Below are 27,692 nucleotides of genomic sequence, written 5' to 3' on the forward strand. Positions count from 1 at the left end.
AATTTTATTTGTACAGTAATGGTGTGGAATATTAGCCAGTAATATATGTAAATAAATGATCTTATATATCATTGTAAAAGCTCTTTACACTCTAACTGAATGCACCTCCTATATGCAATTATGAGGTAGACATTAATAATGGTATTTTCCACCCTCTGCAAAATATCAATACACCTTAAATTACTCTTATCCACGTAAGAAATATATGATTATCATGAAAACTCTGTACATCACAAATAATAAAATAATTATAGAATAGAAATTATACCGATTTGAGTGCATTTTTGTACATTTACAAAGAAATGCCGTTTTCTCATTTCTTCATTCGTTGCACTTTGTAGAGTTCTTTTGGGGCGGGGGACTGTACAAGTATTTACAACTCAAACAAACAAAAAGAAAACGAACAGCAGTGCATTCAAAGCTAATGTGCATTTAAATAACGTCTCGTTTGCGAGTCCTTTTTCTTTTTCTTGTCTTTTTTTAATATTTAGTTTTTTCGTCATCAGAGAAGACGAATTCAGCTGACCACATGTCCTTGGCGCAGTCAGTTGTGGAAGTGCATTTTGTAAAGATGCCGACTTTTGAGCTTGAAATTACGCCTCAGTTATGTGTTCTTTCTTTCTTTTTTTCTTTCATTCACGCATTAAGTCTGATTTTGTGTCCTTTCTGTCCGTAAATGCGCCCTCTCCCAGCGCCTTTCAGATGGTCTCCAGTAAGGAAAAACAAGAAATCTCTGTGAAGGCATTGCCACCACCACCACCATCACGACCACCGTCTTATCACCTCTCCTCAGACCAGTCTGTGTTTGTGTTTGGTAGATTAGATCAACCCCTTCATTTTTTTTTTTATTTATTTGTTGTTGTTTTTTTACAACGGGCACTTGCTCGGGCCTGTAATGACTCCAGCTGGACAGTTACATTTGAGGCCTGGATGCACATACCCAAAAGAGTCCGGCCAGGCTGCCAGGATCACACGCTACAACAAAGCGCTGCTTAAAGGCAAAGCCCGCTGTCCTCGGCACGCACATGTGCGCAGTCGGACTTAATAGTTCCCCCCATCTCAATCAGAACGCCCTTCTCCTCGTGCCATGTGGACACATCGCACTTTTTGGGAAAAAAACAACAAGAAAAATCTATTTTATGATACTTGACGCCTAGTTTGGAAATATTGTGCTTAACATTTTAAGGCAGAGAGTGAAATTTAATGCGACTGAGTCTGAATAAATAAAAGATATGGCCTCGTGTGTGTGTGTGTGTGTGTGTGTGTGTGTGTGTGTGTGTGTGTGTGTGTGTGTGTGTGTGTGTGTGTGTGTGTGCGCGCGCGCGCGCGCATCCCTTTTGAATAAAAACAAGGCGCATCATGCGTCAAAACGCTTTGAGACCCATGAGGACTTTCTACCTTCAGCCTTGAACCCACTGAGAGTATCTTTAACAATCTTCTGTTGTTGTTTTTTGTTTTGTTTTTTCACAATAATGGCCGCTACCTGCACCCACACTGCTCCACCACCATATCCTCGTACTGTTTGTACACCACGTTATTGCCCGAGTCTATGTACAGGATGCTGATAGGGCTGAGTTTGGTGGGCACGCAGCAGCTGGGCGGGGTGCTGTTGGGGTCCATGGAGTTCATGAGCGTCTGTATGATGGCGTGGTTGGTCGGCTCCAGGTGCGACCTCAGGGGGAAGTCGCACACCCCCTCGCAGTGGTAAGCCTCGTAATCCAGGGGTGCAATGATCCAGTCGTCCCAGCCAAGCTCTTTGAAATTCACGTGCAGAGCCTTTTTGCTGCACCTGGATTTGGATTTCTTCCCGTGCCGCTTCCCGTGCCGGTTGCCCAGCGCCGTCCTCCTCCTCCGCCTGGGCCCTTCTCCTTTGGCCCCAGTCAGCGGAGATACCCCCTCCTCCTTTGCCACCTTCACTTCCTTCTCACTGACCGACCTCCGCGACTTGATCTGCTCCTTCATCTCGTTGAACAGGTTCTCCCTCTTCTTGGAGCGGGTGTAGGCCACCAAGATGGCCTTCTCCTGCTGGGACCGGCCGCTCCTGTCCAGCCCCAGCTGCCTCAGGTCGACCTCGGTGTCCGATTTGCCCAGTGTGACCCTTAGCTGGAGGCAAAGCTGGTTCTCCTGCTGATAGTGACGAGAGCGATGGGGGTGGTGATAATGATGCTGGCGCGCTTTAAACACTTCCCACACGTCCAGCACTTCCCAGCCGGCTTTCGTGGAATCCAGCAGGTCCAGGGACCTGGAGTCCAGCAGCTTGTCTGAGCGACAGGGGTAGAGCTGAATGTCGTAGAGGCCCGTCTTCTGCAGGGAAGTCTGCAAATCCCCGGGCGCTCTCCTAAATATCCTTAATTCCGCCCCGACCAGCTCCTCTTTTTCTGAAAGGGTTGAGACATCAAACAGATACTTTTGTCTTCGCAGAGGAGAGTGCAAAAGATCGTCTGCGGGGATAAAAGGAGAAAATAATTGCAGTCAGATTCACTTAGGGTGTACAGTGTTCAGAGGGAGGACGGGAGGGGTGAGAGGAAGGAGGGGGTCGGGGGGTGGGGGGCTCACATTCTCCCACAGAGGCCTTCTCTCTCTTTCTTGTTGTTCAAATGTCCACCCTGGACCTGACTGAAACAAACTGCAGCTGACAAGTCCCCAGTCTGGAGGGGAATTGAAAAAAGAAAACAACTCATACCATTATATGGAACTTAAAACAATTGTTTTTCTCGAAATGACGCCTTTTTAAAACTTTTATAGGGCTAAAGGCGGGATGAAGGTTAAGCTCACAGAGTTTATTTGAAAGCTTCCTTATATAAAATTTGCGGTTTCTTAATTTAATTTCCTGCAAAACGTGCACGTATTTTGAGATGAATTATAAATTCTGTCTTTTTTTTCCCACTTGATATCACATTTCTCCGAAAATCACGGGAATGACGTGAACACTTTTTATAAATATTTTTTTTGCGAACAAAACTCCAGAACAACCTGCCAATATTTGCATTCCGTGCCACTTTTAATCAAAGCCAGTGTATTTTCGCAAAAATACCCACGCTTTCGTTCAACATGCTGACAGACCGATCATTAATTTCCACTTCTCTGGCTGAGCAGAAGAAGCCTGAAACTATTACTTCCCTAAAAGTCTGAGAAGCAGCCAGAGCACCAGAAAAAAAATGTATTTAGTTTTCTCTTCTTTTTTCTTTTTTGGAGGAGGGGGAGAGAGATTTATTGCTGAGTCTTGTTTGTAAGAACCCCCCCCCCCCCCCCCCCCAAAAAAAAAAACAAGGGGCTTTGTGATGCGAAGGGTCCTCAGCGCTGCCAGACACTAACGGACCAAGCGACATACTGTACACTCAGCTGAACAATACACAATTAATGCATTATTCCCCACTGGAGACCCAGGAGGTCAACAAATATTTCATCAAGGCGAAGCAATGAGACTGGAATTTAACACCGAGACAGGCTGCATGAGAAGGTGTTAGCACGTATTCAATTTCTCATTTAATGGAAACATTTTATTTAATTTTGTGTGTGTGTGTGTGTGTGTGTGTGTGTGTGTGTGTGTGTGTGTGTGTGTGTGTGTGTGTGTGTGTGTGTGTGTGTGTGTGTGTTGAAAGGGGGAAAAACTGCATCTATGGCGAATTTTTTCGCCCTCCCCGGTGCTTTTTACTGTTTTCGAATTTTACCCCAAAGGAGCTTCAACAGTTTCAGTAAAACACAAAAAAGTAATTTTAAAAAAAAGACGAAAAAATGAATTTAGATTTAATATATGAAATGTTAAAGTTTTATTATACAAATATCTCAACATGTTTCAACTGTTTGTGATTTACTGCGCACTTTTTTAGTCAAATCAGTATTTTATCGTGATTCTTTTTATTATTATTATTCATTCATATTATTAAAGTGACTTGGCTAGATCGAAAAGCCCTCGTGGTCTGATTTGTAAAAGTTACTCCATAGAGATATTTAAATGCGGTTGTCAGTTTCCCCTGTGATCTCAGCCGAGTCAGACAGTAAAAGCAGATTGAAACCTTGTGCTCCTTTCAGTGACTTTGCACGTCTGGTTTGCATTACTTTTTTTTATAAGACCTCAAACAAATCGAATACAAGTTCACCAAATAATTAACAGTTCTCAATTCCCATATTCCTCATTAAAGTACTTTCCCTCTTATATTTAATCTCATCCCTGCCAACGACAACATCCCCCTTAAAACGCGAAGGGGACTGTCAGTGACTGACTGCAGGAATTATTTTGTTATTTTTGTAGACAGTTAAAAAAGAAAGTTACAAACTTTTCTTCATTTGAGTATTATACACAAAGCCAATTTTTTCCATTATGCGTAACACGCTTGACGGCGGATAATTGGGGGAGAGTGCGGTAGATTTTATTGCGTGGTTAAAGCCTGCATCCTGTGCACTTTTTTGTGACCTTGTTGGTTGTATCTGAGCAAATGCAAACCATGTTTTTGTCATCTATGCCTGTTTAGAGAGAGAGGGGGATAGAGAAAGAGAGCGAGAGAGAGAGAGAGAGGCCAGGCTGCACCATCTGCGCTTTAATGAGTTACCCCAAGTGCCAAAAGTAATTTTCAGAATCGGGTTATTCTTTTCTGATCTTGCCTTTTCTGACCTCCAGGAAACACCGCCTGGTTAATAAGCAAATTTCATCTATCTAAAAAAATGTAAAAAGTGTGAAAGCAAAAGAAGCTACAGGTCTTTTTTTTTAAAAAAGCTATCTCTGCACGCATGAGTCATGCGCAAAAGTTACTACTTTCCGCGTCAAAAAGCCTTCCCCCGTGTTTCCTGATGGAGGTGATTCAAATAGGGAAATGTCCCAGCTGAGGTTCATTGTGCAGGTTAATTCAGTGCAACACTTTAGGGATGCTGGGAGGAATCCCAGAAGTAACCGAAGGTACTTGAGCTGAAAGAACGGAAAGAAAAATAATTTTCCGTAATTAAAGTGGCGGTGGCAAAAAAAAGAATACAAACCACTTCACAGCGACGAAACTTCCCTTTCGATTTTTTCCTCTCTCGTCATTTTTTTGGTGATGTGCCCATTGTGGCCGAGTTGGGTCATTATGGGAGAATAGACAGTGTTTGATATGTTATGACATGAACACTCAATTAGATCACCGAGTTCAAATACTCCAGTCAGCCGTTCGATGCCAAGCAGCTCTCAGAGGGTCCAGCTCGGGGTCACAGCTAGTGACACATCACATCAAAATCACAGGAGAGAGTGAGGCGTTTTTCCTATCAAACCAGCTCACACTGCAAGAAATGGCTGCACGGACGAGCAAAACAAATTTACAATCACCCCAACAAAGTCTCTCTCTTTTTTTGTTTTTTTCTGTCTTAAAAAGAACACGAGCGTGAGAGAACCGCTTTTATTTTCATTGCGCATTCTTGGTTGCTTTCTATGAACTTGAAATACATCTATTTAAAAATCAATTTTCTTGACAAGCGAAGAAAAACATTTGATTATTAGTTAAATCATTTCAATTGCGCATCATTGGGGCTGATATGCTTCCACGGAACAGCTCAGGATGGACATTTTTTGCAGCGCGCAGTCTGCGTCCTGGAGCCGAGGCTCGGAGTGTTTCAGACAGGAGGGGACGCAAACAAAGATAGCTTTTATTTCTCCCTCAAAGATTAACTCGGCGTATGTCCCCTTGTGTGTGTTGGATGTGTTAGTGTTTATCAGATTGTGTTTGTTCTCGCGGGCCGGTCAAATCACTTGGTTACACACGTTAACTGAGCCAAACACCTGCTTCTCACACCGACCCGCTTCTTCCCCCGGCCCTCCCAGCCCCTCTTTGTCAGAACAAGTTGGTCAAACTGGGCACCATGAAGGCAACAGATTCCACGCTTTAATATATGTGGGACTGGGGTGCTTGCGTTTGAAACTCGGATAATTATTTAAGGATTCTTGGGTAAAAGAACCGAACACGAAACTCACAGCAAGTGTTTTAAGTTGGGGGGGGGGAGTTCTCTGTGTTCACGTGGAGGTTGGGAGCGGGGATAGCTTTTGCTACAGCCTGCATTGACAGTGATTTACAGCTTTCATCTAGAGAGCGCCTCAATTAGTGTTTTACTGTCGTGTTGCCCAGAGGTTAATTTAAGTGTAATATAATACTCGAAAGAAAAGTTATATGTTTCAGTCAACCGTGGGGAAAACACATCCAAAAATAAATAAATAAATAACCACGAAAATCAGCGCAGTGTTCAGGAGCAATGAATAAACCTGCAACTTTCAAATCTTTGCTTTTGTTCAGCACATTTTTTAAGAATCTCACTGGATACTGTGTGCGTAAAAGTCCGCCTGCACGGTGCTTTAAAGTGTGCGTAAAAGCAGCTTGTTCTTCACTCGTTATGCGTTACTGTCATTTCTTAGCAACATTTTAACAACCTCTACAAGGAGAATATTAAACCCGTCTGAAGGTGGGTGGGGGAGTGGGGGGGGGGGGGGGGACTGTGCCACAAAATTATGCAAGACTGAGCTGATGGAGACAGCAGCTGAAAGAAACCAACCTGTTCCTCTGTCCACAAAACTTGTTATGGTGTTGGCAGATTTAGAAGAGCGGAAAAAGCTGGCGTTTAGTCCGAGTTTCTCTGCAGCAGAGTATGTCCTGTATATGGAGAGCATGTACTCATGCGGAACAATAGCGTCCTTTAGATCTTCTTTGTGGTGTCCCGCGACAGGATGAGAGGACGCGAAGATGTCTTTTAGGAATTTGGAAGAGCTTTGTCCATCCTGGTGTGGGATCCTGGCACCCCTGTTCCTCCTCGGCGCAGAGGGAGAGATGATAGCAGCAGACTGGAAACACGGTATATTCCCAAGGAAAACAAGGAGGAGGCCCAGATATATCGTAATGACTCGAAATGCGTCCATGGCTGGAACATTCACCGGGAGATGTTAATAAACTCAATTTTTTCCCTCCCCCGCGCAGTGAAGTTAAATTCGAGGAGCTGCGTGAGCCAGAGATGGTGTGCGCTTCAGGGTCTGAGAGCAGCTAACTTTTGCGCTCTCCGGCCGCACCAGAAGAAGTGCGTTTTTCGCTCTGGACTCCACACAAGAGCGGAGACTGTTGGGCCGAAAAGAAACACGCCCACATGGTGGCTCAGTGCAGGGCTTCCCAAACAATTTTATGTCACAGACGTACTATAAAGCGTGCATGCTAGAGGACAGAGTGAAAGGGGGAAATAACAGTGTGGGAAGGTTTGGAATGTTTTTTGATTTATCAGTGAGTAAAATGCGTGCACGTGATAAATCTGATTTACTGTGAATGGCAAAAACTCGAGTTGTAACATTTTTGACATTTCTGTCTGTAGCTTGGAGCTCTTTTAAGGTAGTGGATTCAAAATGTAACGCAAAGTATTTACACGTCTCTGCTATTAAATAGTGCAGCTATTTTCTCTGCAGCACAATTACTCATTGCATGGTATGGTCTCAAACACAGAGAGTGAAATGTTACAATTAACCCCATAGTCTGGGTTAGTTGTAACATATCCTGGGGGTGAAATGTAACGCAATGAAATAAGGGTACTGACAAAATCTTAAAATGTAATCTTTTTTATTCAACACCTGAATGCGCTTAGATCTAGTTATGTAGCTATGTGTGTGTGTGACAGAATGCAGAAATCTAGCGTTTGAACATATACCAACCCCTAAAAAAAAGACAAATTATGGAATTTTCAACAACTGAAAATTTGATTAATTGTGGTTGGTCTTTCTTGAGTTTGGCCTCATTGGCTCAGTGGGCATTGTAACCTACAACTCTTGCACCAACCTTTGAACATAACAATGAAGCTGAATTACCGTTTTCATGGCTTACCTTGGTGTGGTTTGCAAAGTGCTTCAGAGAGATGAAGAAGTCTGTTTCTTGGACCCATCCTGATTTATTTCCACTACCAGTACTTCCTACTGGCCCATCTCTGACAAAGTGTTCTGCATAACGTATGCGTGGGAACACAAACATCGGAGGAATTGTGTTGCCAATGGCATTAACCGCATATACAAAGGTGACCAGTGAACCTCTCTGCTGATGTCATTACCCCAACTTGTTTAATATAAGTTAAAGTAATAGTGTGGTAAGTTGTAAAATCTGCATTATTGTTACAACTAACCCAGACTGTTGCTGTTACAACTGACCCAGACTCCTATAGCCATGAACTAGCTAACATTACAGCCAACGGCTAAAACACTAGCACTAAAGACCTACACAGAATATATCCCCATAGACATACAAATAACATAATTTAAGTTTGATGAGTTTAACTGCAAAGCAGACAATGCTATTAGAAATTGAAATAAACTTGCTTTTTGGCATACAAATTACTTTTTTTCTTCTTAAATTGTCCGTGTTTGCCAAAATGTGCTAATTTTTCACATGTGATAGAAGAACTGAATTGGGCATGTACAGGATGAGTCACATCATTTGAAACTTAGCCCTGACTGGAGAAATTGAAAGTGTTACAACTGACCGACGTTACAACTATCCCCGGTCTCCCCTATCTAATTTTGTGGATGAAATTATATGAGACATTTCACTGTTTCCTCTTATTAGCCTGTGTTTTTTCACTGGCAAGTTTGAAAAATTAAGCGTAGGCCTTGTCAAATTTGAGAAACACTGGAAGGGACTAACAGCCCTCCTTATCGGTAAGTCTGACAGTGTGAAAGCTTCCAAGGACGATGACGTTAGATTAGAGTTTAAGCGCAGATACGCTGAAGACACAAACGAAGTGATCGTAAAGTTGCGATATTTTTTAAAGAAATCTTTAAAGATTATTCATATTTTACAAAAAATATACCAAATGTAGGGAAAACTAACTTTCAGGATAAATATCATTTGATGATTTCTTTCTTTTTCCGTTTTTACTTTAATGACTGAGTAGGCGTAGGTTTTCAGAGGCAGAAATGTCATTAAATAACCAGAGCCGAAAAGGTTCCTGGGTTTAAATGTAACTCAGTGGTGTGAACATTGTAAAGTTAAAACGCTCAGCCTCGGCGTAGAGCCCTTCAAATGATTTCGTCGAGACTCTGCTGACCTCCAATGGCCTCTAGCGTACATTACAAGAGGGAGGGAAGACGTTTCCCACGTCCGCGAACAGAACAGAGACCAACGTGGGAGCAGCTAAGGGTTAAAATGTAATTGGTGTTGAAACTTTTATTCGTGATTAGCTTTCACTCAAACCTAGCCACTTGTTTTAAAGCAGAGCAGACTGTGAGACAGAGTTTGGTGATGGAGGGGATTTTTTTTCCTACTCTGGTCAGTAAGAGTAGATATCCTTACTGTGGTCATCTCGGGTGCGCAGTTCTTGTCATGAGCAGCTGCTTTTCAAGATTTTTGTTGGCAAGAGGCAACTATCAGAAAAAAGCAGTTGTCCTCAAAGGAACTTTTAGCAGACAGTGAGAGGACTGCATCGTGGTCCAGTTAAAATAAACAAGGATTATTTTGAACTGTGAATCATGCAAAGCTACTCTAGTAGAGTCTGGGAACAAAAATATGTCAGTGGAGATGAGCACAATTGCCCCCCTTTAAAGAGATCATTCCAGATATTTGTGTAAATGTATTTACAACACATAAGGTCAGAAGCATCATAGTTTTGATTCAGATTTTGCATTGAGTTTCCCAGGCCTTATCTTGTCTGTCTCTTTGCATTAGTAGCAAACAGAAGAAAATTATCATAATGGCGAAAGACTCCAGTGTTATCCCAAACATCAGAATCAGACAGCTAATGATGATCAGAACAAATAAACTTATCAACAAAGGAAGGAGATGTGTGTTTGGTTAATGATTTCTCTGTTGTAACAATGCTTCTTAGCAAACAGTTCTACATGTTGTAAAACCTGTTTATTTCCTTAAATGGTGCCACATTTGTAAGTACAATGAATTTGTGGGTTTTGTCCGTTAAAAACTTGACAAATCTTCTCTGTCATTGCTAAACAGCTTATTCTGTTGTTGACGACAATCAGGTGATTAGCATCTGATTAGCAACACCTGTGAGTATGGATCCTGCCACAGTATCAGTTGGTGTTTGTTCTGATAAGTGTTGGTTCTGAGCATATTATGTTTGATATGGTCTACACCATGGGGCAACTTCAAGCCAGTGTTTCACAAAACCAAGTTTCAGCATTTTCTGGTACCATCTTGAGACTGAAGGCCACGTTCCATTTAACAGGAGATGTCAGAGACAGACGGACCAGACGATCTGGAACAGACTGCACACAGTCAATCTCCAGGCTCATAGGCCTGCCAGGAGACCTGCCATGACTGTCCTTCACTGTTAGGTCCATTTGTGGTGGACCTTGTGAAACTTGAGCTTGTGGAGGAATGTTATGTTCAGTGATGAGTCCTAATTCTGTTTACAGCGGTTGGATAATCAGGTAGTATGGAGAAGATCCGGAGAACGCTATGCTGATTGCTGCACTGATAGGGTAACAGCTTTTCGTTAGGCAGCGTGATGATGTGGAGCAGCATCTCCCTCACTAAAAAAAAAATCAAGGCTTATCATCACTGGAGATGATCTCAATGCCGCGAGATGAGATTCTACAATCAGTGTCAGTCCCATATCTCCACAGTCTGTAAACAAACTCTGTCCTCCAGGATGACAATGCTTACCCCCACAGATTGGGGTTTATCAGAGACTACCTCCAGAATTTTGGAGTGCCCGCCTGCAGTCCTGACCTCAACCTTATTGAACACTTTTGACCAAACACAAATTCCTTTGTTTTGTGCTTAGTTTGTTTAGTCTCGGCTGTCTGGCTTCCATATACATTGATAAACTATGCTAATGGTAGTTACTGTTCTGAAAATACTGAATATTGCCCCCTTAGTCTTGTTGATTTAATGATTTATTGATAGTAACTATTGCAATGGCAGGTCTCTGTAAGGTCACAAGTGTTGTTCGCAGGATCCTATATGCTTCAGTTCAAAATAGATCCTAATAAAAACCTGCCCATATCTGTGCTCCCTTTAAATCATTAAAAAAAAAATTCTTTTTTTTAATTTAGAATTTACCACAAACAAAAATATACATTTTTTTTTGATAAGGAACATAAAGTAAGACACAACCTATAAAAACACAAGTAAACAAACAGGTGTACCATCTAGTTAACACACACACACACACATACATACATATATATCTATCTATCTAGCTATATAGCAGTTCAAAAATATGACATACAGGATTACAGAGGTTCAAACAAATTCGGGTCGCCTTGACAAAATGTAATGTTTCCATTTGTCCCAAATCTCAACAAACGTGTCATACTGAAATCTGTGAGAGAAGGTAATTTTTTTACATTTTAAACAACCCATAGACCGTCTCGTGCCAGTCATTTAGTGATGGAATTTTCACACTTAGCCATTTCTGAGTGATAGTCTTTCGGGCAGCCAGACTCAAAATGCCATATAACAGCTTGGTCACTTTATCCACATTTACTGAGTATAAAAATCCGTATTGCTTAACTGGTATTGATCTTTTACTGATTGGAAGTCCCTAAGAGTTCCCTTATCATAAAACATACAGTATGCCGTTAAGCCTTGTCCTACCCAGTTTTTATATCTCGCATCTATTTTATTGGGTAAAAAATCAAGATCATAAGAGCACCATCTTAAGATCCTGGTCTCTTCATTCCAATCATTCTTGTTAAGAAATTGTAACCAAAGCTTTAAAGGCAAGTTAATCCATTGGTTTCCTTGATTAATTTGTTTTTTAATAAGTGTCACATCCCCTAAGTTTGCCTGAATTGGAAAATCTCTTGAGGCAACTATTTCTATTTCTTTCCATCTTGCTTGGTAGTCTACATTGCACCAACACACTAGGGTCCTCAGTTGAGCTGAAACATAGTAATCTTTCAAACATGGGAACCCCAACCCCCCTTTATCTTTATAGCCAGCTAGTTTGGTACTTGATTCATGATCTTTTCCCCTGTCATATGAACCTGGAAATAATTTTGTCCCACTCCTGAAATTGTTAAGTTCCATCTTTTAGTAGCCTCATTTATTTTATAGCACAAAGGTTTCAAATTTGCATGATATATTTTTGAGAGATCTTTAGGGATACTTACTCCAAGATACTTAATTTGCTCCAAATCCCAATTCAAGTTAGCTTTGGACTTAATTTCCTGATTTGACTTATAATTAAAAGTTAAAATCTGAGTCTTCGATATATTAAGTTTATAACCTGATATTGAGCTAAAGGTCTCCAGAAGTGATAACAGCTTGGGGAAGGTAACATTTGACCCTTTAAATCATTTTAAATCACATTTATAGCAGGACGGTGAACAAAACGTTAGGACACTGAAACTGCTTCAGCTACATTAAAGTGCTACTATTACTTTCCCTCCTGTTTCATGTCGAGCTGCTCTTTGTGGAGTAGGCCTGTGAGGGCAAAAATGGTAGTTGATTTTAAACGCGCATACGCTCAGCTGTTCTGTTTACCATCTTTAAATAAAGCATCACTGCCCACCGAGCTTCAGTGTCTTCTTGTTCCAGCAGAGGTCCTCCGTGATACAAGACAAACTCCTGCTTAGAGGTGGCACGCTGGCATCTTAGTCACTGTGCTGTGTTTCCATTTAGAATCCACTTTAAAACGACTGGAATTAGCTGATGAAAATCCAAATAAATGAGGTAAGACAAAAACATTAACAGTCGAGTTATTTCACCGCGCTCAAAGTTTTATTTTTATGTCTGTCACTCTGATTTCAGCACATTTGCCAGTCAGCGGCGTGACAAAAACCACTGTTTTATGTATGTGTGTGTTTGCAGAATCTGTAAACGTTACGGCATGAATGGCATTTAAAGCGCCAGCGTCGTATTTCAATCGGCCTCAGTTTCAGCACCATGGAGAGCCAACAGGCCCCGACAGCAAGTCAGCAGACAGTGTTTACCTTCATGTACATATTCGAGAAAGAAAAAAAAACAACCTTCTGTATGTGTACAGCAGATGACATTTTTATATCTGGTATTTAAACGGTTCTAACTTGTATCCGTTGGGATGGTTTTAAGGAATGCCGCAAATCCGTGCAGGGAATGTAAAATCTTAGATGATATGGTTTCGATCAATGTTAAATCCTGTTAAATCTAGTTTTGCAGTGTCGGGGGGACGTGGTATTATAATATAGCATACTATTGCATCATGTGCATTTCTAAGAATAATGTATAGACTAAAGTGTATGTAAAATTGAAACGTGGACAGCACGCAGTGTACTGCTGTACAAAGTCCATATCGCTACACGGTGGGGGGGCTTCGGTGGTTAAGTAACGCCCCGCTCGTTATGTAACACACTTGGGATGGCGGGCACTTTATTGCGCGCGCACAGTCAGTGGTCTCACTTCTTGCCCAATCGCGTGCGTCGTCAGTCTGCACTCAGCTCTCATCCGCACAACATCCACACAGCAGCGCGCAGGCTGGCACCACCAGCAGAGGAACGACCCTTTGTGCTTCACCCAAACTGACGCGCATCCTTCTGAGAGACATCACCGTTTAACGTCACCGTCCACCATCCAGGCAGGTGTTGTTGTGTTTTGATCCTCTTATTGAAAACCATGTCGCATCAAATGCGTGTTAGCCTCTAAAAATCTTCCCTTAAAACTATTTTAGGAATGGCAGCAGGTGGGGAGGGGTGGAGCTGTTTACAAGTTCAGGAGCGAGTCTTCTTTAGATTTTTTTCTCCAATCATGATATTTTTGCCTATGCGCATAAATATGACATGTTGGATGAAATCTGTCCACCCCATGCTTGAAGTTGTTTACAGCCAGAGACGTCCTGTAGCTGACTCCGCACATCGTTATCATGGAGACATGTCAGCGCCTAAGGTAAACATTCCCAGAAACTGCGGGGGCGCCACATGAAACAAAACAAAAATCCCACGGCTGGATGCGATAGGATAAAAATGTAAATCGAGCAACTATTAAATGGTTATATGAAAAGAACCGCTTTATTTGTTGGTACGATATTATCTAAATAGGCTTTATAGTACTCGGTTTAAAAAAAGAAAAGGAAAAATGGATTTTGAAGGGAGCTGTGGTAAACAAAGGGAGGCATGTAAACACATGGTGCGCTGTCCGAGGGTTTATTAATGATGGTTTAAATGGCTGCTCAAATTCTCTTTTATTTTGGGTGTGTTGACAGCACTGGAAAGACATGCAAACGAAAATGATCGCCACTATATGGAGAATAATTCTGTTGACTGTGGTTTTCTTTTGCATAAACACATCTTCTGTACTGGCTGGAAGCTATTTTACCAAAAGTCACTTTTAGTTTCAGAATGCTTCATGCTGAAAGTGAAAGTCACTTCCAAGCACTGACATCATGCATTTATGATGCAGTCTGTTTAAGGGTTGGTGGGCTTAAAATAAAAGTGGCAGGTATGACATGTGACTCAGCAGAGAGATTGAAATCATTCAATTGAATCTTTCCTTTTTTTTATTTCAGCAAAGGGAGGGGGAACAAGAGTCAACACCAGCTGGTTTTCACAGAAATCAAGCAATTTTAATGCCTCAGTAATAAACACAGCAAATGTACCGACTGCATTATGACGTTAATGTCAAAGTGGAATGAGAAGCTTCGCATTAGTTCATGTGTGTCACCACCATTATGAAAAAACACATACTCTGGGATGGATTAAGGGAATTATTATTGACGCCCACTCCATGCTGTTTTAAAACAACACCATCTGGATGAGGGGAGTAGCTCCAGTGGAGGCTTAAAGACTTGTTTATTTGTATCCCACTGACAGTTCTTATAAAACATCCTTTCCCAGTTCATCTTCTTACTAAATCAGCAACCTCCCATGAAGTTTGTTTGGAATACAGTTTTTTAAATTATTATTTATTTATTTTTGGATTGATTATTGTTCATATATGCAGGCAATTTGGCTGTTTGTTGCTTAAAGGGAGTCTTTGCACCTTAGGCAGTTCTTAGCCTCTTACTCAGCAGGTAGCCAATCAACTTTGTCTAGAGACAAGCAAAGGATCGAATGTATGGGTGCGAGTGGAAAGACTTGGCCGCAGTCAAATCATCAAATATGGGTATACCACAGATGGATGGGCAGGAATCAGTGTCAACACAATGTAACACAATACTACAAAACCAAGGTGCGTACAGTTCAAATAAAAACAACCTCAAGCAAAGCTAAGTAGAAAAAAGGAACCAGCAAATCTCTTTAGTTCATTTAACCAGGTAGTTTCAGTGCATAGGCTTATTCTGACTGAGACGTTTGACAGGAGCTATATATTTACAATGAAAGTCCTTATAGCCAATCGTAAAGCTAAAACACCCAGCATCATCAGCAGACTGTCAGAATCCACTGAGACCACTCTTTTTCCAGCCAATTGTTATTAAGACACTACATTCAAAACTGAAAACCTCAGCCTCTGAGAGATACTAGAAAGGAAGTCAAAAGATCAATAAAGTCATGTCGAGTCAGGGAACCATGGATGCCTTTGCTTTGCATAACGTCAGTCCATTCGGTGGCATCACCTCCAAAATTTGTCATCCTGGTAGCGGTGCTTCCTAATAGTTGTTTAGACACCACATTTCAGTCAGCACCAAAACTGTCAGACAGGCTGACACCACCATCCACATTTCCTCTTGACCACACCCTTTTTGATTGAAAAATCACACATCTCATCTTCTCTGCTCAGCTCTTGTTTCAGTTTATCCACATCCAGGTTTGTCTTTTAGTTGTTTGTTTTACCTTTAAAACCCATTAATGAGAGCCACAGTTAAAAGAAAATCCATTAAAAATATAAAAATATAAATATTCATTGATCTCATCAAATCAGTGGCACGATGCTCCGTAAACACGCTGGCTAGAGTACACAATGTTCATTCAGTCTGAGGAAAGCATCGAGCAGCTGAATGGTACCTCCCCTTCAACACTTCCAGATATTTCATCAGCGAAGGGCTGAGTAGGATGAGCAGCAGAAGCCTTCACTCTGTGCACATTCATACATAACTGGTTCCTTCTAGCTCGACTCTTTCGCACAGCTTATCCCCTTCAGTTGCTATGACTGTTGCTAGGGCACGGCAGCAGTCGCCCGGCCCTGCTTGGTGCCTATAATCTGATTCTGCCATGCTATTGCACCGGGCTTTTGTGTATTACTACAGCGAAGGATGAAATTGTGGATGCCTGAAAACCAAAAGAATAAAAGTGTAAGATAAAGTGGTGCAGTACAATTCAGAACACGTCAGTCTATTTTTGAAGAAGATGAAAGTGGAGTTTGAGTCCTGAGACTCTGTGTTCTAATTTTGCAGTTCAGTTTGGTCCTTTGTGGGTTGGAAAGGAGGATTTTGCACACTTCTGGGCTACTCATTAATGGATAATAGGTCGTATTGGGTCCTTAGTTTTGCAAAGGCAGGTGATTGAAGTACTTTTCTTTTTAATGTAGGAGGGGGGAAGGTGAGATCAGAGCCAAAGGATGCGACAGCAGCACACAGGCCCTGGGGTCAATGACATAATTCCCAATGCCACCCCCAAAAAAGAATCTGTATGTACTTATGCAACTGACCCCCTTACTCGAGGGTGCTGAGAGGCAATCAACAGGCAAGAGGAACTAAAGTAATTTTGTAAAGTTTATTCAAGCGTGAGAGAAGATCTGCATTATTTAGCTATGGAGCATCAATAAAAAATGCTTCTCTCTTGTTTAAATGTGCATGTACAAAAAAAAGTTCAGCGTTAGACCAGAGTTCCCTCTGCTTTGGCTTCTATTTCAAACCCTTTTATAGAAAAAGAAGCTACAGCATCGCTCCAGCATCCATTAGATTTCATTGATTGAAGCACTTTGTGGCATTTGGCAGGCAGCCCTTCACTTTTTGCACAGACAGCTGATAAGCAGAGTTAGCATGGCCTCATCTACTGTATTACTGTGCTTTATATCTATCATTTTAATCTGGGATAACTTTGATGAATAAGCTGAACATGAAGAGATTGCTCTTTGTATCTGCATCTGCACAAAGACCGAACTGTTCCAAAACCACAAGCAAACTGAGTTAAAGGTCCAGTGTGTAGAATTTTGAGGTATTATCACGTCCAACTACAGATGTAAGTACGTTTAGAACGAGCCCTTTATAGGCAGCACATCTTATAATAATTCTGCCATGCTGCTGAGCAGAACAAGCAAACCGAATATGGTTTCTAGAAAGGACATTTCACATTTAGACTGAATCAACACGCTTATGAGCTCTCCATCATGCTTGGAAATGAAAGGATTAATTTTGTTCCATTTTACAATGTGATGCCATTAAATCTCACACAGTGTTCCTTTAATTGATTTAAAATTCATTTCTGCCATATGTTTTTTGTTTGTTTTTTTGTCCAGGGTTAGGGTTAAAACTTAGATTTTCTGAACTTTTGATTAGCATCATTATGTAATAGTTTTCCTGCAAAGGTAAAGACATTTCAGCCCATGCTCTTCATGTCTTTATTGCTCATTGGCAAACTTCAGCATGCTAAGACAGTAAAGAGAAATGCCAAACCTCTGTACGTTAACATCAGCATGCTTGTACAATGAAGCTCTGCAACTATTAAGAGTCTTACATAGATGTAGACTCATAATTATTTTTACATAATCTCCTTTCATTTGGATTTTCTCTGTAATTCCTTGGCTTCATTTGATTGTTTATAGGCCGACTGATCCTGATATGAAAAGGTAGCCCACTGTTTATTTTTAGCATTTTTTTTTATTTATTTCCTGTGTTGTGCCAAGTCCGCCTTCAGGCTTCTAGTGCCAGCTGTACCAGACGGCATTTGTCTGTGTGTGTGTGTGTGGGGGGGGGGATTCAGTGGTGTAACAGGGTTCAGATAGATGGCTTTTGTTTATTATGAGTTTGACTTCCACATCAAAATTCTTATCTATATATGGTCCACAGGAATGTGACTTACCTGTTTATCTTTTTTTCTTCTTTCACACTGATCAGAGGAGAAAGCGTGAGGCACGATGGGACCATTCCAAGAATATGAGGTGAGTCTTAACTGAATGCAAAATACTCTTTTTTACCCATAAAAACAAAGATAAAACAAAAATATCTGCAACCTTGCAGTTATTATCATAAGATAATTAATGATAAATATGACCTGAACTAAATCGTTTGGTAATTCAAGAGAAAAAAAAAAAGAAAATCATAGTTATCATACATGCACTACATCAGTGCCTCCTGCTCTGATAAACAGGAAAACAAATCACCACAGAAAGGGAGCCCCCGCAGCCGCATCCCACGTCTGGTCCTCCATCCTTTCCGACCAAAAGACAAGGGATCGCCTCTGTCTGATTCCCCTTTCTCAGAGGAGGAGGGCAGGGAGTGTGACATCAGCTCCGAGCACTCCAAGAGGACCATCAGCACCAACAGTTTTTGTTCTGGTAAGAAGCTCAGCTCCAGGGCAAGGGCAGGACATGCCTAATATGAAATGAACGTGACTGGTGGTCAGCTGAAAAATCTTATGACAATACTACAATGCAAACATATTTAAAAATTTAAGCAAAGGTTATGCACGCTCAAAAAGAAATAGCATCTTTATTTGGTTTTCTCCCAAACTAGCCTCTATTAAGAAACAGAGCAAAAAATGCAAAGAGTGAATGTGTGTGACCACAGAAACTATTTGACAGCTACTTTCTGGTGGTGATGAGCCATTGTAAAAGCTGTTGTGCTATCTGCCAGAGAGCAAACTTAGGTTGCGATTGACTGCCTGCCCTGCGCTGCCCATTCTTGGCTATTACTGTCTGTGTGCCTGTCTACAATAGATGACACCGGCTGCCCCACTAGTCAGTCTGTGTCCCCCTCCAAAACCCCGTCAGGCTCAGAGCAGAGTGCCCACGGATCGCCGATACTCCCAGAGCGCAAGACCAAAGTGAAGAGGGTGAGGGTGATGGCCGAGTGGAGCGGTGAAGCACGGAGCGCGCCGAGGCACAAGAGGGAGCTGAGGTCGGCCATGAAAGCCAGAGGTACAAAAAAAGAGTACTGAGAAAAATACAAAAACAAAATTTCAGATAAAGCAAGAAATCTCAAAATCTTCAGCTTAGCCCTGCTGTATTATCATCTGATCCTAAGGTTTGATTCTGTTACCACTCATGAGTTTTGTTTTGTTTCTACTCACAGACTTCTGTAGTGCAGCATGGTTATCACATAACAATTTCCCACTCTGGGATGCAGCTGCTTACTAAAAAGAAAATTGTGAATGGGAGAAGAGCCATTTGTGTATCTGTGCATTTTTTTTAATCAGAAAATTAATTTTTTTCTCTTATAATCTGAGGCAAAGGGGGGAAATGCTTGATTAATAATCAGACTGAACAAGGGGCACTGATTGGTGGGGAGAAATGTTTGGGAGCTTAACCAATTAGGCTGATTAGCAGGAGGTCAGCTCACTGAAGGTGCACAGACTCTTAGTTGACTCACAAAGTGGTGGAGGATCACTGAGATTTGAGCAGTTTTAATTGCTGTTGTCACTGGAAACAGTAATATGGTTTTGTTTAATGGAAAAAGACACTACTCAGGTATGACTCTGATTTCAGTTTTGAATCACTGAAACTCTAAAATGATGACCTGCTTTTGTTCTGCTTACATCTCTGTGCCCAGGCCTCAAGCCTTTGTCCTGCTGCAACAGGACAACAGCAGAGAGAGATTGCATAAGGCTGGATAGCATTGGCTAATTGTGACGTTCCAGTGATATTTATGATGATATGGTTCATTTTTGGCTAAGCATTAGTATAGATTGCTCATAAATCTTATTGGAAATCCTGTTTAGAGATATAAACACCATAATCCTGCAGTGGTTGCTGAATGAAGGATTGTTTGTGATTTTTTTTTTTTTTTTTAAAAAGAATATGGTTTTCTAATGCACAACAAAACTCAATCTAAAGCGGTTTCGGTTTCTAATGTGGCACGTTGGGAAAATGAATTGCTCTCATGCATTAAACTCAAATTAACTTGGGCTGTGGTTTAAAGGCAGGAGCTATATGTCTAGCTGGTAACTTTTGGCTTCTTTTAGCAGGAATTTTAAGTAGGATTCTTTTTTTAATTTTTATATTGACCCTCATTAAATTATGTAGAACCCAGAGTGTTGCTGGAGAAGTATAGCGGTGATCAAAAGTTGCACTGCGTCTTTGTGGATCCAGAGGAAGTATATAATGGTGTACCAAGAGAGGAACTGTGTGACTGCATGAGGAAGTCAGGAGTGGCAGAAAAATATGTAAGAAGACAGAGAGACAGTGGTGAGTTGTGTCGTAGGAGTGACAGATGAGTTCAAGGCAAGGATGGGATTGAGTCAGGATTTGGCTCTGAGCCCCTTCTTGTTTGCACTGGTGAGGGATGGGTTGACAGATGAGGTCAGGCAGGAGTCTCCGTGGACTCTGATGATTGGAGACAACACTGTGCCACGTAGTGAGAGTAGGGAGCAGGTTTGAAGAGAGTCTGGAGAAAAAAGGAATAAAAGTCAGTAGAAGAAAGACGGACTACATGCGTGTGAATGAGAGGGAGGTGGGTGAAACGGCCAAGATGCAAGGAGCAGAGGGAGTAAAGGTGGATGAAGTTAAATACCTGGGGTCAACGAGCCAAAGCAATGGATGGTGCACAGGAGAGGTGAAGAAGAGTGTGGGTGGAGATGAGTGTTTGGGATAATATGTGACAGAATCATGCAGCAACAGTGAAAGGGAAGGTTTACCAGATTGTAATGAGACTTACTATTATGTATGGATTGCAGAGCTGGACATGTTAAGATTTTCTCAGTGGGGGTGACCAGAATGGATAAGATTAGAAAGGAGTATGTCAGAGGGGCAGCTTGGGTCATGCAGTTTGGAGACAAAGAAAGAGAGACAAGGCTGAGATAGTTTGGGCATACGTAGAGGGGGGATAGTGGATATATTGGACAGAGGGTGTCGAAGATGCAGCAGCCCGGTGGACATGGAGAGGGTTGGTGTGACAGGAAGATGCAAGGGATAAGCTGAGATGGAAGCGAATGATCTGCTGTGCTGACCTCTACAGGGAGCGGCCAAAAAAAGGAGACATAATTTTGTAGAACCCACATTTTTACACTTGCAGGAATCAGTCAGTGTTTCTGCATCACTAAAGATGACTGTTCAACAGTTTGTTTTATCCTGTTGGGACATTGTGCTTTTTTTCCTTCCTTCAGGTAGTGAGGCAGACTTCAGCTCTTCCAGCAGCACAGGCAGCCTAAAGACCAGGGAGGTTCTCAGTTCCAATTCAGTTGGAAAGAAAGCTCCTTCACGCAGGTATGAGGTTTAATATGTGCATCATAAATCACTAACAGATTTGAACTTAAGTTTTCAAGACATGCATTATCCAGCAAGACTGCAGTGTGCATATACACACTTAAAAAAAAAAAAATTATTAATGAACACCCATATTTATTTGTTCTCATTAATTTTTATTTTTTTCTTTCATCTTAAGTCGCAGCACTCACATCAGGCCACTTCCGGTGTTCAAACCAGCCGGGAACCCAGCAGCCAACAGAGATGCAGAACTCTACGCTCCCTACCGAACTCCTCCAAGAGCTGCCTCCTCAACCAACAGCAGCAGCTGCACCTCCAGCCCCACTTCTAGGTAATAAATATAGATTTCATGCTTATTTGCCGTTTTCTCTTTATTTCCTGTTAAATGTGTTTGAAGTGTAACCTTTTTTGTAAGAGAAGCAGGTACATTTTGGAGACTGTAGAGGTTTAGGCTGTGGCTCGGGCCATGTGCAGTGACCACTAGTGAGTGGGTGGCTGGATTAGGCTCAGACAGTTATCATTTCCTCTCTTGCAGCTGGCTAGGATTATATTGGTCATGATGTGGCTGTAGCTGGGATTAATGGGGATTTAATATAGCAAATGTCTGAATATGGTACCCAGACAGTGACCTTTCTGACTGGGTCTCATCTGCAACTAGAGCGAAAGCAGTTTGCTTTGGCAAAGAGAACAGGGTCATAAAATTTTTCATACAACAGAATACAGTTGCCTGAGTCTTAAATATTGCTAAAACTGAATTTCTAACATGGTGCTTAAGGCAGCAGATTATTTGAAAGGCTCCGCTAGTTTGCATCTCAGCCCTGCATAAGCCTTCACTTTAAAAATCCACTCTCAGGAGCAGTCCAAACGATAGACACTCAACCCTTTTAGTTTCTGTGCAGACACAGAATCTGCCCTGTTTTCCATGCTCACAGCTTCCATAAGTGCATCATAATCCTCCAGTCCTGTCACTCCAAGACGTGCGGTTTGTCAGCATTCCTCTGCCTGGCTAAGTGTCATGTGACATTGCTTCCCCCTCACATGCTGCTTTCTCCAGGGCTGTATCTATTTCTAGCAGGGATGCAGCATATTTGCATCAAAGCCTAGAGTAACCCAGGTTGCTAGGATATCGTGCTGGTGAAAGAGAGCGTCTTAAATGCTGCTTTGCATATCATCCAAATCCGCTAGCTTTTTTTGGGGGGTGACAGGAATCCTTTTATTAGTTTTCTCTGAGCATGATGACACACCTATTTGAGGACATGTAGGGGACATTTGCCAAGGCTTTTTCCACTAAGGTGATTTCTTTGCTAGCTAACGCTGCTTGTATTCAGCATTTTAGGATTTTAAGTCTGTTGCCTGCATGTCAGTAATCCTGTGTCAGACAGTAATTCCAGGCTTCAGGGAGCATCTGCCCTGACAGCACTCTGAATCCGACTAATTACATTCTGTGGGGAGAATTTAGCTGAAGTTTTAAATTGGTTTGTTTTCTGCAGCTGTTTAAAAATGTCTGCTTGATGAATGACAGATAATCACTTTCCGAGGTGTAAACATCCACCGGCAACCTCATTTCCCTTTCTCCCTCTCTTTGTCTGCCCAACAGAAGGGCAGGTCTGGGCTGCTACCATTCATGTGGTGACAACCACGGAATCAGGCCTCCGAACCCTGAGCAGTACCTCACCCCTCTGCAGCAGAAGGAAGTGGCCATCAGACACCTGAAGACCAAACTGCTGGAGTCTGAGAACAGAGTCCATGACAGGTTGGCAGCCTCATGTCCAGCTGTTCAGTTTTAAGACAGGATGACAGCAAAAATGTACTGCTGTGCTGATGTAATGCTTGCATGCTGCAGTTCTGCTCCTCAGTAACATCTTGTGAAGTCTAAACCCCCTGGAAAAGGAGTGTTGCATGAGACTGCGCATAGCAAAGCATATTTTTAAAGTGTTTCTTTATTCGTATGCTGCGCTTAACAGTGATGGATTAAATAATGTCCTTGTCATTCATTAAATATGGGACTGTGGTTTAGCATGAAGACTCAAAAAGGAGCATCTGGGCAAATGGCAAAATATGCCATTTTTATTTTGGATGAAAATTTGAGTTATTTATTTTACTTTACTACAATTTCTTTGAATGTGTACTAAGACAAAAAGGAGGCATAGTGAGAAATCAATAGGAATGGCATTGCTGGGGCTAGATGGATTAATAGATGGGGCGACCGTGGCTCAGGGGGTTGGGAAGCTCATCTGTAACCGAAAGGTTGCCGGTTCGATCGTTGTGTCCTTGGGCAAGACACTTGTCTCCTCTGGCCTACTGGTGTTGGCCAGTGGGGCCGATGGCGCCTCGCTTCGATATGGCAGCCTCGCTTCTGTCAGTCTGCCCCAGGGCAGCTGTGGCTACAACTGTAGCTTGCCTCCACCAGTGTGTGAATGTGAGAGTGAATGAATAGTGGAATTGTAAAGCGCTTTGGGTGCCTTGAAAAGCGCTATATAAATGCAATCCATTATTAAAAGTGTGGTAGCTAGGTTACACCAGCCATTCGTAGGTGGCCCACTTAAAAACCCGGGAATCCCATGGTGCCCACTCAATTTTAAATTTTCACTCTAATCAAAATACAAGACAAAAGTTTCTTAAATTTTATTCAAAAACCATAAACAACACAGGTTGTTGGCTTTAAATTGATAATGCTACCCAGTCATATGTCAAGTGTTAAGGCCCATGTGTGGCCCACCTGCCACTTCGACACAAAATTCAAGACATGAGCAGTAATTTTAGGTCAGAGTAATATTGCAAACTAATGACCTCCTATTTGATTAAGTTTTTTTTACATAAATGTGTAACTGTACATACTTTCATACATTTCAAACTGAATAGTTATTCACTCCCCCCTTTGAATTCAGGCCATGAACCTTCACAGACATTTGTATTAAAGTGGCAGAAAACACAAAGTTACAAACTCAATAAGTGCAGTGTTTTTGTTTTGTTTAAAAAAAAAAAAAAACTCCCGGCATTTGTAAGTGGCCTAGGACTTCTGTCCATATGGTGTATTTCTCTCTTCTAACAGTAAATGTCTAGCCACCTAAACCCACACACAGTGGGTTGTCACAGCCATCCCCCAGAACATCCAGTCTTTAGCTAAACTATGTATAGCTTCAGACTTGGCATATAAGTGGCTTTTTTTTTTTTTCCAAACTTTACAAATTACATGGTAAAGTTCACAAGTGTGTATTCAAAAACTGTTCCTTTAAGTTACTTGGATGTTTTCCTCCCTCTTTATTAGAGAGACAGAGATTGAGGAGCTTAAAGCCCAGCTTAGCAGAATGAGGGAGGACTGGATTGAAGAGGAGTGCCACCGGGTGGAGGCTCAGCTGTCCCTCAAAGAAGCACGCAAAGAGATCAAGCAGCTGCGTCAGGTGGTGGAAACCATGAAGAGCAGTCTGATGGAAAAAGATAAAGGAATTCAGAAATACTTCATTGACATCAACATCCAAAACAGGAAGTTGGAGTCCCTGCTGCAAAGCATGGAGCTCGCCCAGAGTGGTGCCAACCTCCAAGATGAAAACACCCTGGACTTTATGTACGACAGCTCTGATGGCAGCGGGAAGAAGATGGTGGTGGATGAGGAAGGTGCAATGGAGCTGGGATACCAAGGAGCAGAGGCAATGGCAGACAGCGGGCTGCTGGCAAATGATGAGATGGCGAACAGAGCGGACATTTTGGAGAAGGTCTTCATGTCCACTGCAATGGACTTCAGTCAGGACTGTAGCAGCAAGCTGAGGGCCAGTGCAGAGTCTGGGCCCAGAGTGTCTGCGCTGTCAGGAGAGAGACAGTCAACCGATTCATCCACTGGAACCCAGCCCACTCTACCAGATATGGTTGCCACCTCAGGCACACTTCCACATGAGGACAAAGAAGTCCAGGCCGACATCATGCCCATGCCTCCAGACCTGCAGGCTCTGCTCTTTCAGCTTCTAAAGTTCCATGGGGTTGCAGCAGGAGATGCAGCTCTATCAGCCCCAGTTAGTCTTCTAGGGTTCCCAAACCTACCTGGCTCCATTTGCACCACCACCAAACAGCCTGACTCAACACCTTCCCAACCCAGCACATTTACAGAGAGCCCCGACACCTCCGCCGATTCCGGCACATGTTGCTCAGAGCCTTCCGAGAACAGACGATTCATGGAGGAGCTGGACTTTACTGTCGGCGAGGAGGATTCTCATCTGTCATCAGGACTGGATGTGGTCGGCAAGCGTTACTGGAGCAACAGCTTCCTCGTGGATCTGGTGGCAGTAGCGGCACCAGTATTGCCTACAGTGGCTTGGCTGTACTCACGGCATGGCTTGGACGGAAGCACTCCGGTGTACAACATTGCTGCCCTGATTAGGGGCTGCTGCATCATGGGATTGCACTCTCTTCGTCACATCACTCATAGGCCTGATGCGTAATGGCTTCCAATCCGCATGCAAAACCCCTGACCTTGAACTAAAGCACTTAAGCATCTTTCCAAGAGTATTTGTGACATCGTTGAACACTTGATATCAATGCAGTCATTTTGGTTTGAGCACTGTTATTTTTTTGCACTGTAGTTACCAAGAGGTGACATGGAAGGGATTATTTATAACAAAGTTTATTTATGTATTTATTTATGATTTACATGTATAAGCAGATCATCTGGGTAGATGGTTGTGTGTTATCATAGTCCTGTGGTGTCCCTAGCTGTTTAAAGCAAAAGTTCTTTGTGTTAAGAGATTTTCAGGAGGTGAAAGACTGACTGCTGCTTTCTGTTTGATGGGTGGTGGGTTCTGGAATGTTTCCTTTCTTCATAAAGTAACCTTAAACCTTCAGCCAAAGCTTTAATGTAAGTTCACTGTTTTGTGAATTTTTATTTTTATTTTTATTTTTTTCCTCCCCTCATTCTGGGTGTAGAGCTTTACTTGGTACTGCCTGTGTATTGTTCATAGAAGCTAATGCTTCAAAGCAACTGACACTTGTAATGTGCCTGAGCAATGTGCAATACTGGTAGTAACATCAATGTCCTTGCATCTTTATTATTAAAGCATGATAATTCTGGCTATGTTGTAGTGTTTTGTTTATTTGTTTTTTGTTTTTTTTACATTTGCTTTTGGGTTTATTAAAATTCATGGAAATCTTTTTCCAAGTTTGACTTGTGTAAGGGTCCTGTTTGAGACAAAAACAATGGGAGTTTTTTTTTTTTTTTTTTTTTCTTCCCATAAATAAACGGGGGTGGGGTATCTCATCAGAACCCAAGTTCCAGCAAGCAACATGCTCTCGTGATGGTTCATCTTACGTAAAAGCTTTCTCGACCTGTCTACAGATGTCCCCTGGGTTGTGGTTCTGACTGTGGAGTGCATTAGATCCACTTTACTGGGATCTCTCAGAAGCTGTTAAACCTGCCCTTACACCAGTAAAAACTGGGTCAGTGCAGCTCTGAGTCTGCTCACATAAGCCTTTAGTGATTGCATAATACCCATCACATTCAGTGAAAATTAAAGCAAAAAGCTGATTAAATCTACATGAGCTAACACTTACATCTTTGCTACAATGGGTCCATTTCCGCTCCAGCTGTAAGGAGAAATGCTATGTTGACATTGCATAACCATGACTCCTCGGTTCATAAGGCATCTGAATCATCAGATGCTGTAATCCTCATATCAGTGTAGGGATGCTAGATTAAATGAGTGGGCAAGCATTGGTTTGAGCATGAGTGCACGCCAGTTTTTTTTTTGTTGTTTTTTTTATAAAAGAACACTGGATGTGACTGCACCCACTTAGCTTATCCCCTTTCTGAAGACTGATGACTGCACTTTCCCTTTCTGAAAGTGGGTCAGTCTCTGAGAGGTTTGGCAGGCAGGCCGGCAGAGTCCCCAGGTAGATGGGACTGACATCATTATGATGGAGGTCAGATGTGTGATGACAATAGTCCGTCAGTACCTTCTACAGGCCAGTTTAGCATCAGACAGTTTTGATACTGGAATCTTCATGCATGCTGACGCTTGACTCTAATGCGTAAATGATTGATCATGAAAAGAAATGCTTTACAACATGGTAACCATCCTACATTAGCCTATTAGCCACATTGCTAACATTTATGGACTTGAGAAAGTATTATGATACAATAAATTCTCCACTTCTTTATTTCAATAGCTGGGCCCATGTCCTCATTTTAGGTTTGACAGCGTTTTAGTAGGTAAAAATGAATGCTTTGACATGAATTGAGCTGCGGTTTGGGGAAGGCCTCGAAGGGGACTAGCAACGGCTCCCAGGCCTGGCAGATCTCCATGCACTAAATAGAAGTGAAGAAGTTAAAGAATTGAGAACAAGGAGGGTGGGGCACGTAAACGAGAATGAACAGCTTGCAGAACTGGGGGAACCTATATAGATGACAACCAGAACGAGTGTTTGGAGGCGTGGTCCTGCTCCTGAAATTCCGATACATAATCTCCAACTAAGTGCAATCGTTAACACAAT

At 42.1% G+C, this 27,692-nt stretch overlaps 2 protein-coding genes across 6 annotated transcripts; one reads left to right on the forward strand and one right to left on the reverse strand.

Moving 5' to 3' along the window:
- Positions 1 to 1,327: 1,327 nt before the first annotated feature.
- Positions 1,328 to 7,077, reverse strand: gdf6a (growth differentiation factor 6a). The gene is made up of 2 exons (XM_026184998.1): positions 6,511 to 7,077; positions 1,328 to 2,441 (listed from the first exon to the last, which is right to left on the reverse strand). Exons 1-2 carry the CDS (start codon positions 6,869 to 6,871, stop codon positions 1,480 to 1,482), a joined length of 1,323 nt encoding a protein of 440 aa, XP_026040783.1. The 5' UTR covers positions 6,872 to 7,077; the 3' UTR covers positions 1,328 to 1,479.
- A 5,458-nt stretch (positions 7,078 to 12,535) lies between these two features.
- On the forward strand, positions 12,536 to 26,275 carry sybu (syntabulin (syntaxin-interacting)). 5 transcript variants are annotated; one of them, XM_026185197.1, is made up of 8 exons: positions 12,536 to 12,617; positions 17,911 to 17,954; positions 18,164 to 18,350; positions 18,732 to 18,932; positions 21,116 to 21,215; positions 21,394 to 21,546; positions 22,813 to 22,968; positions 24,484 to 26,275. In XM_026185197.1, the coding sequence occupies exons 2-8, from the start codon at positions 17,931 to 17,933 to the stop codon at positions 25,646 to 25,648; spliced, it is 1,986 nt and encodes a 661-aa protein (XP_026040982.1). In that variant the 5' UTR covers positions 12,536 to 12,617; positions 17,911 to 17,930; the 3' UTR covers positions 25,649 to 26,275. The 5 variants fall into 5 exon arrangements, with proteins under 5 accessions (XP_026040982.1, XP_026040981.1, XP_026040980.1 ...); XM_026185196.1 differs by lacking the exon at positions 12,536 to 12,617 and adding an exon at positions 13,322 to 13,501; XM_026185195.1 differs by lacking the exon at positions 12,536 to 12,617 and adding an exon at positions 13,322 to 13,497.
- Positions 26,276 to 27,692: the final 1,417 nt, after the last annotated feature.

Source organism: Astatotilapia calliptera, chromosome 11, assembly GCF_900246225.1.
Source record: "Astatotilapia calliptera chromosome 11, fAstCal1.2, whole genome shotgun sequence".
Classification (NCBI taxonomy): domain Eukaryota; kingdom Metazoa; phylum Chordata; class Actinopteri; order Cichliformes; family Cichlidae; genus Astatotilapia; species Astatotilapia calliptera.

Bases quoted from the DNA above. Each gene is read 5' to 3' on its own strand.
- gdf6a (XM_026184998.1), bottom strand. From the start codon at position 6,871: ATGGACGCATTTCGAGTCATTACGATATATCTGGGCCTCCTCCTTGTT. The intron at 2,442-6,510 runs GTTGGTTTCTTT...TTATCCCCGCAG, and splicing joins TTTTGTGGACAGAGGAACAG to ACGATCTTTTGCACTCTCCT.
- sybu (XM_026185197.1), top strand. From the start codon at position 17,931: ATGGGACCATTCCAAGAATATGAG. The intron at 18,351-18,731 runs GTAAGAAGCTCA...TGTCTACAATAG, and splicing joins CACCAACAGTTTTTGTTCTG to ATGACACCGGCTGCCCCACT. The intron at 18,933-21,115 runs GTACAAAAAAAG...TCCTTCCTTCAG, and splicing joins GTCGGCCATGAAAGCCAGAG to GTAGTGAGGCAGACTTCAGC.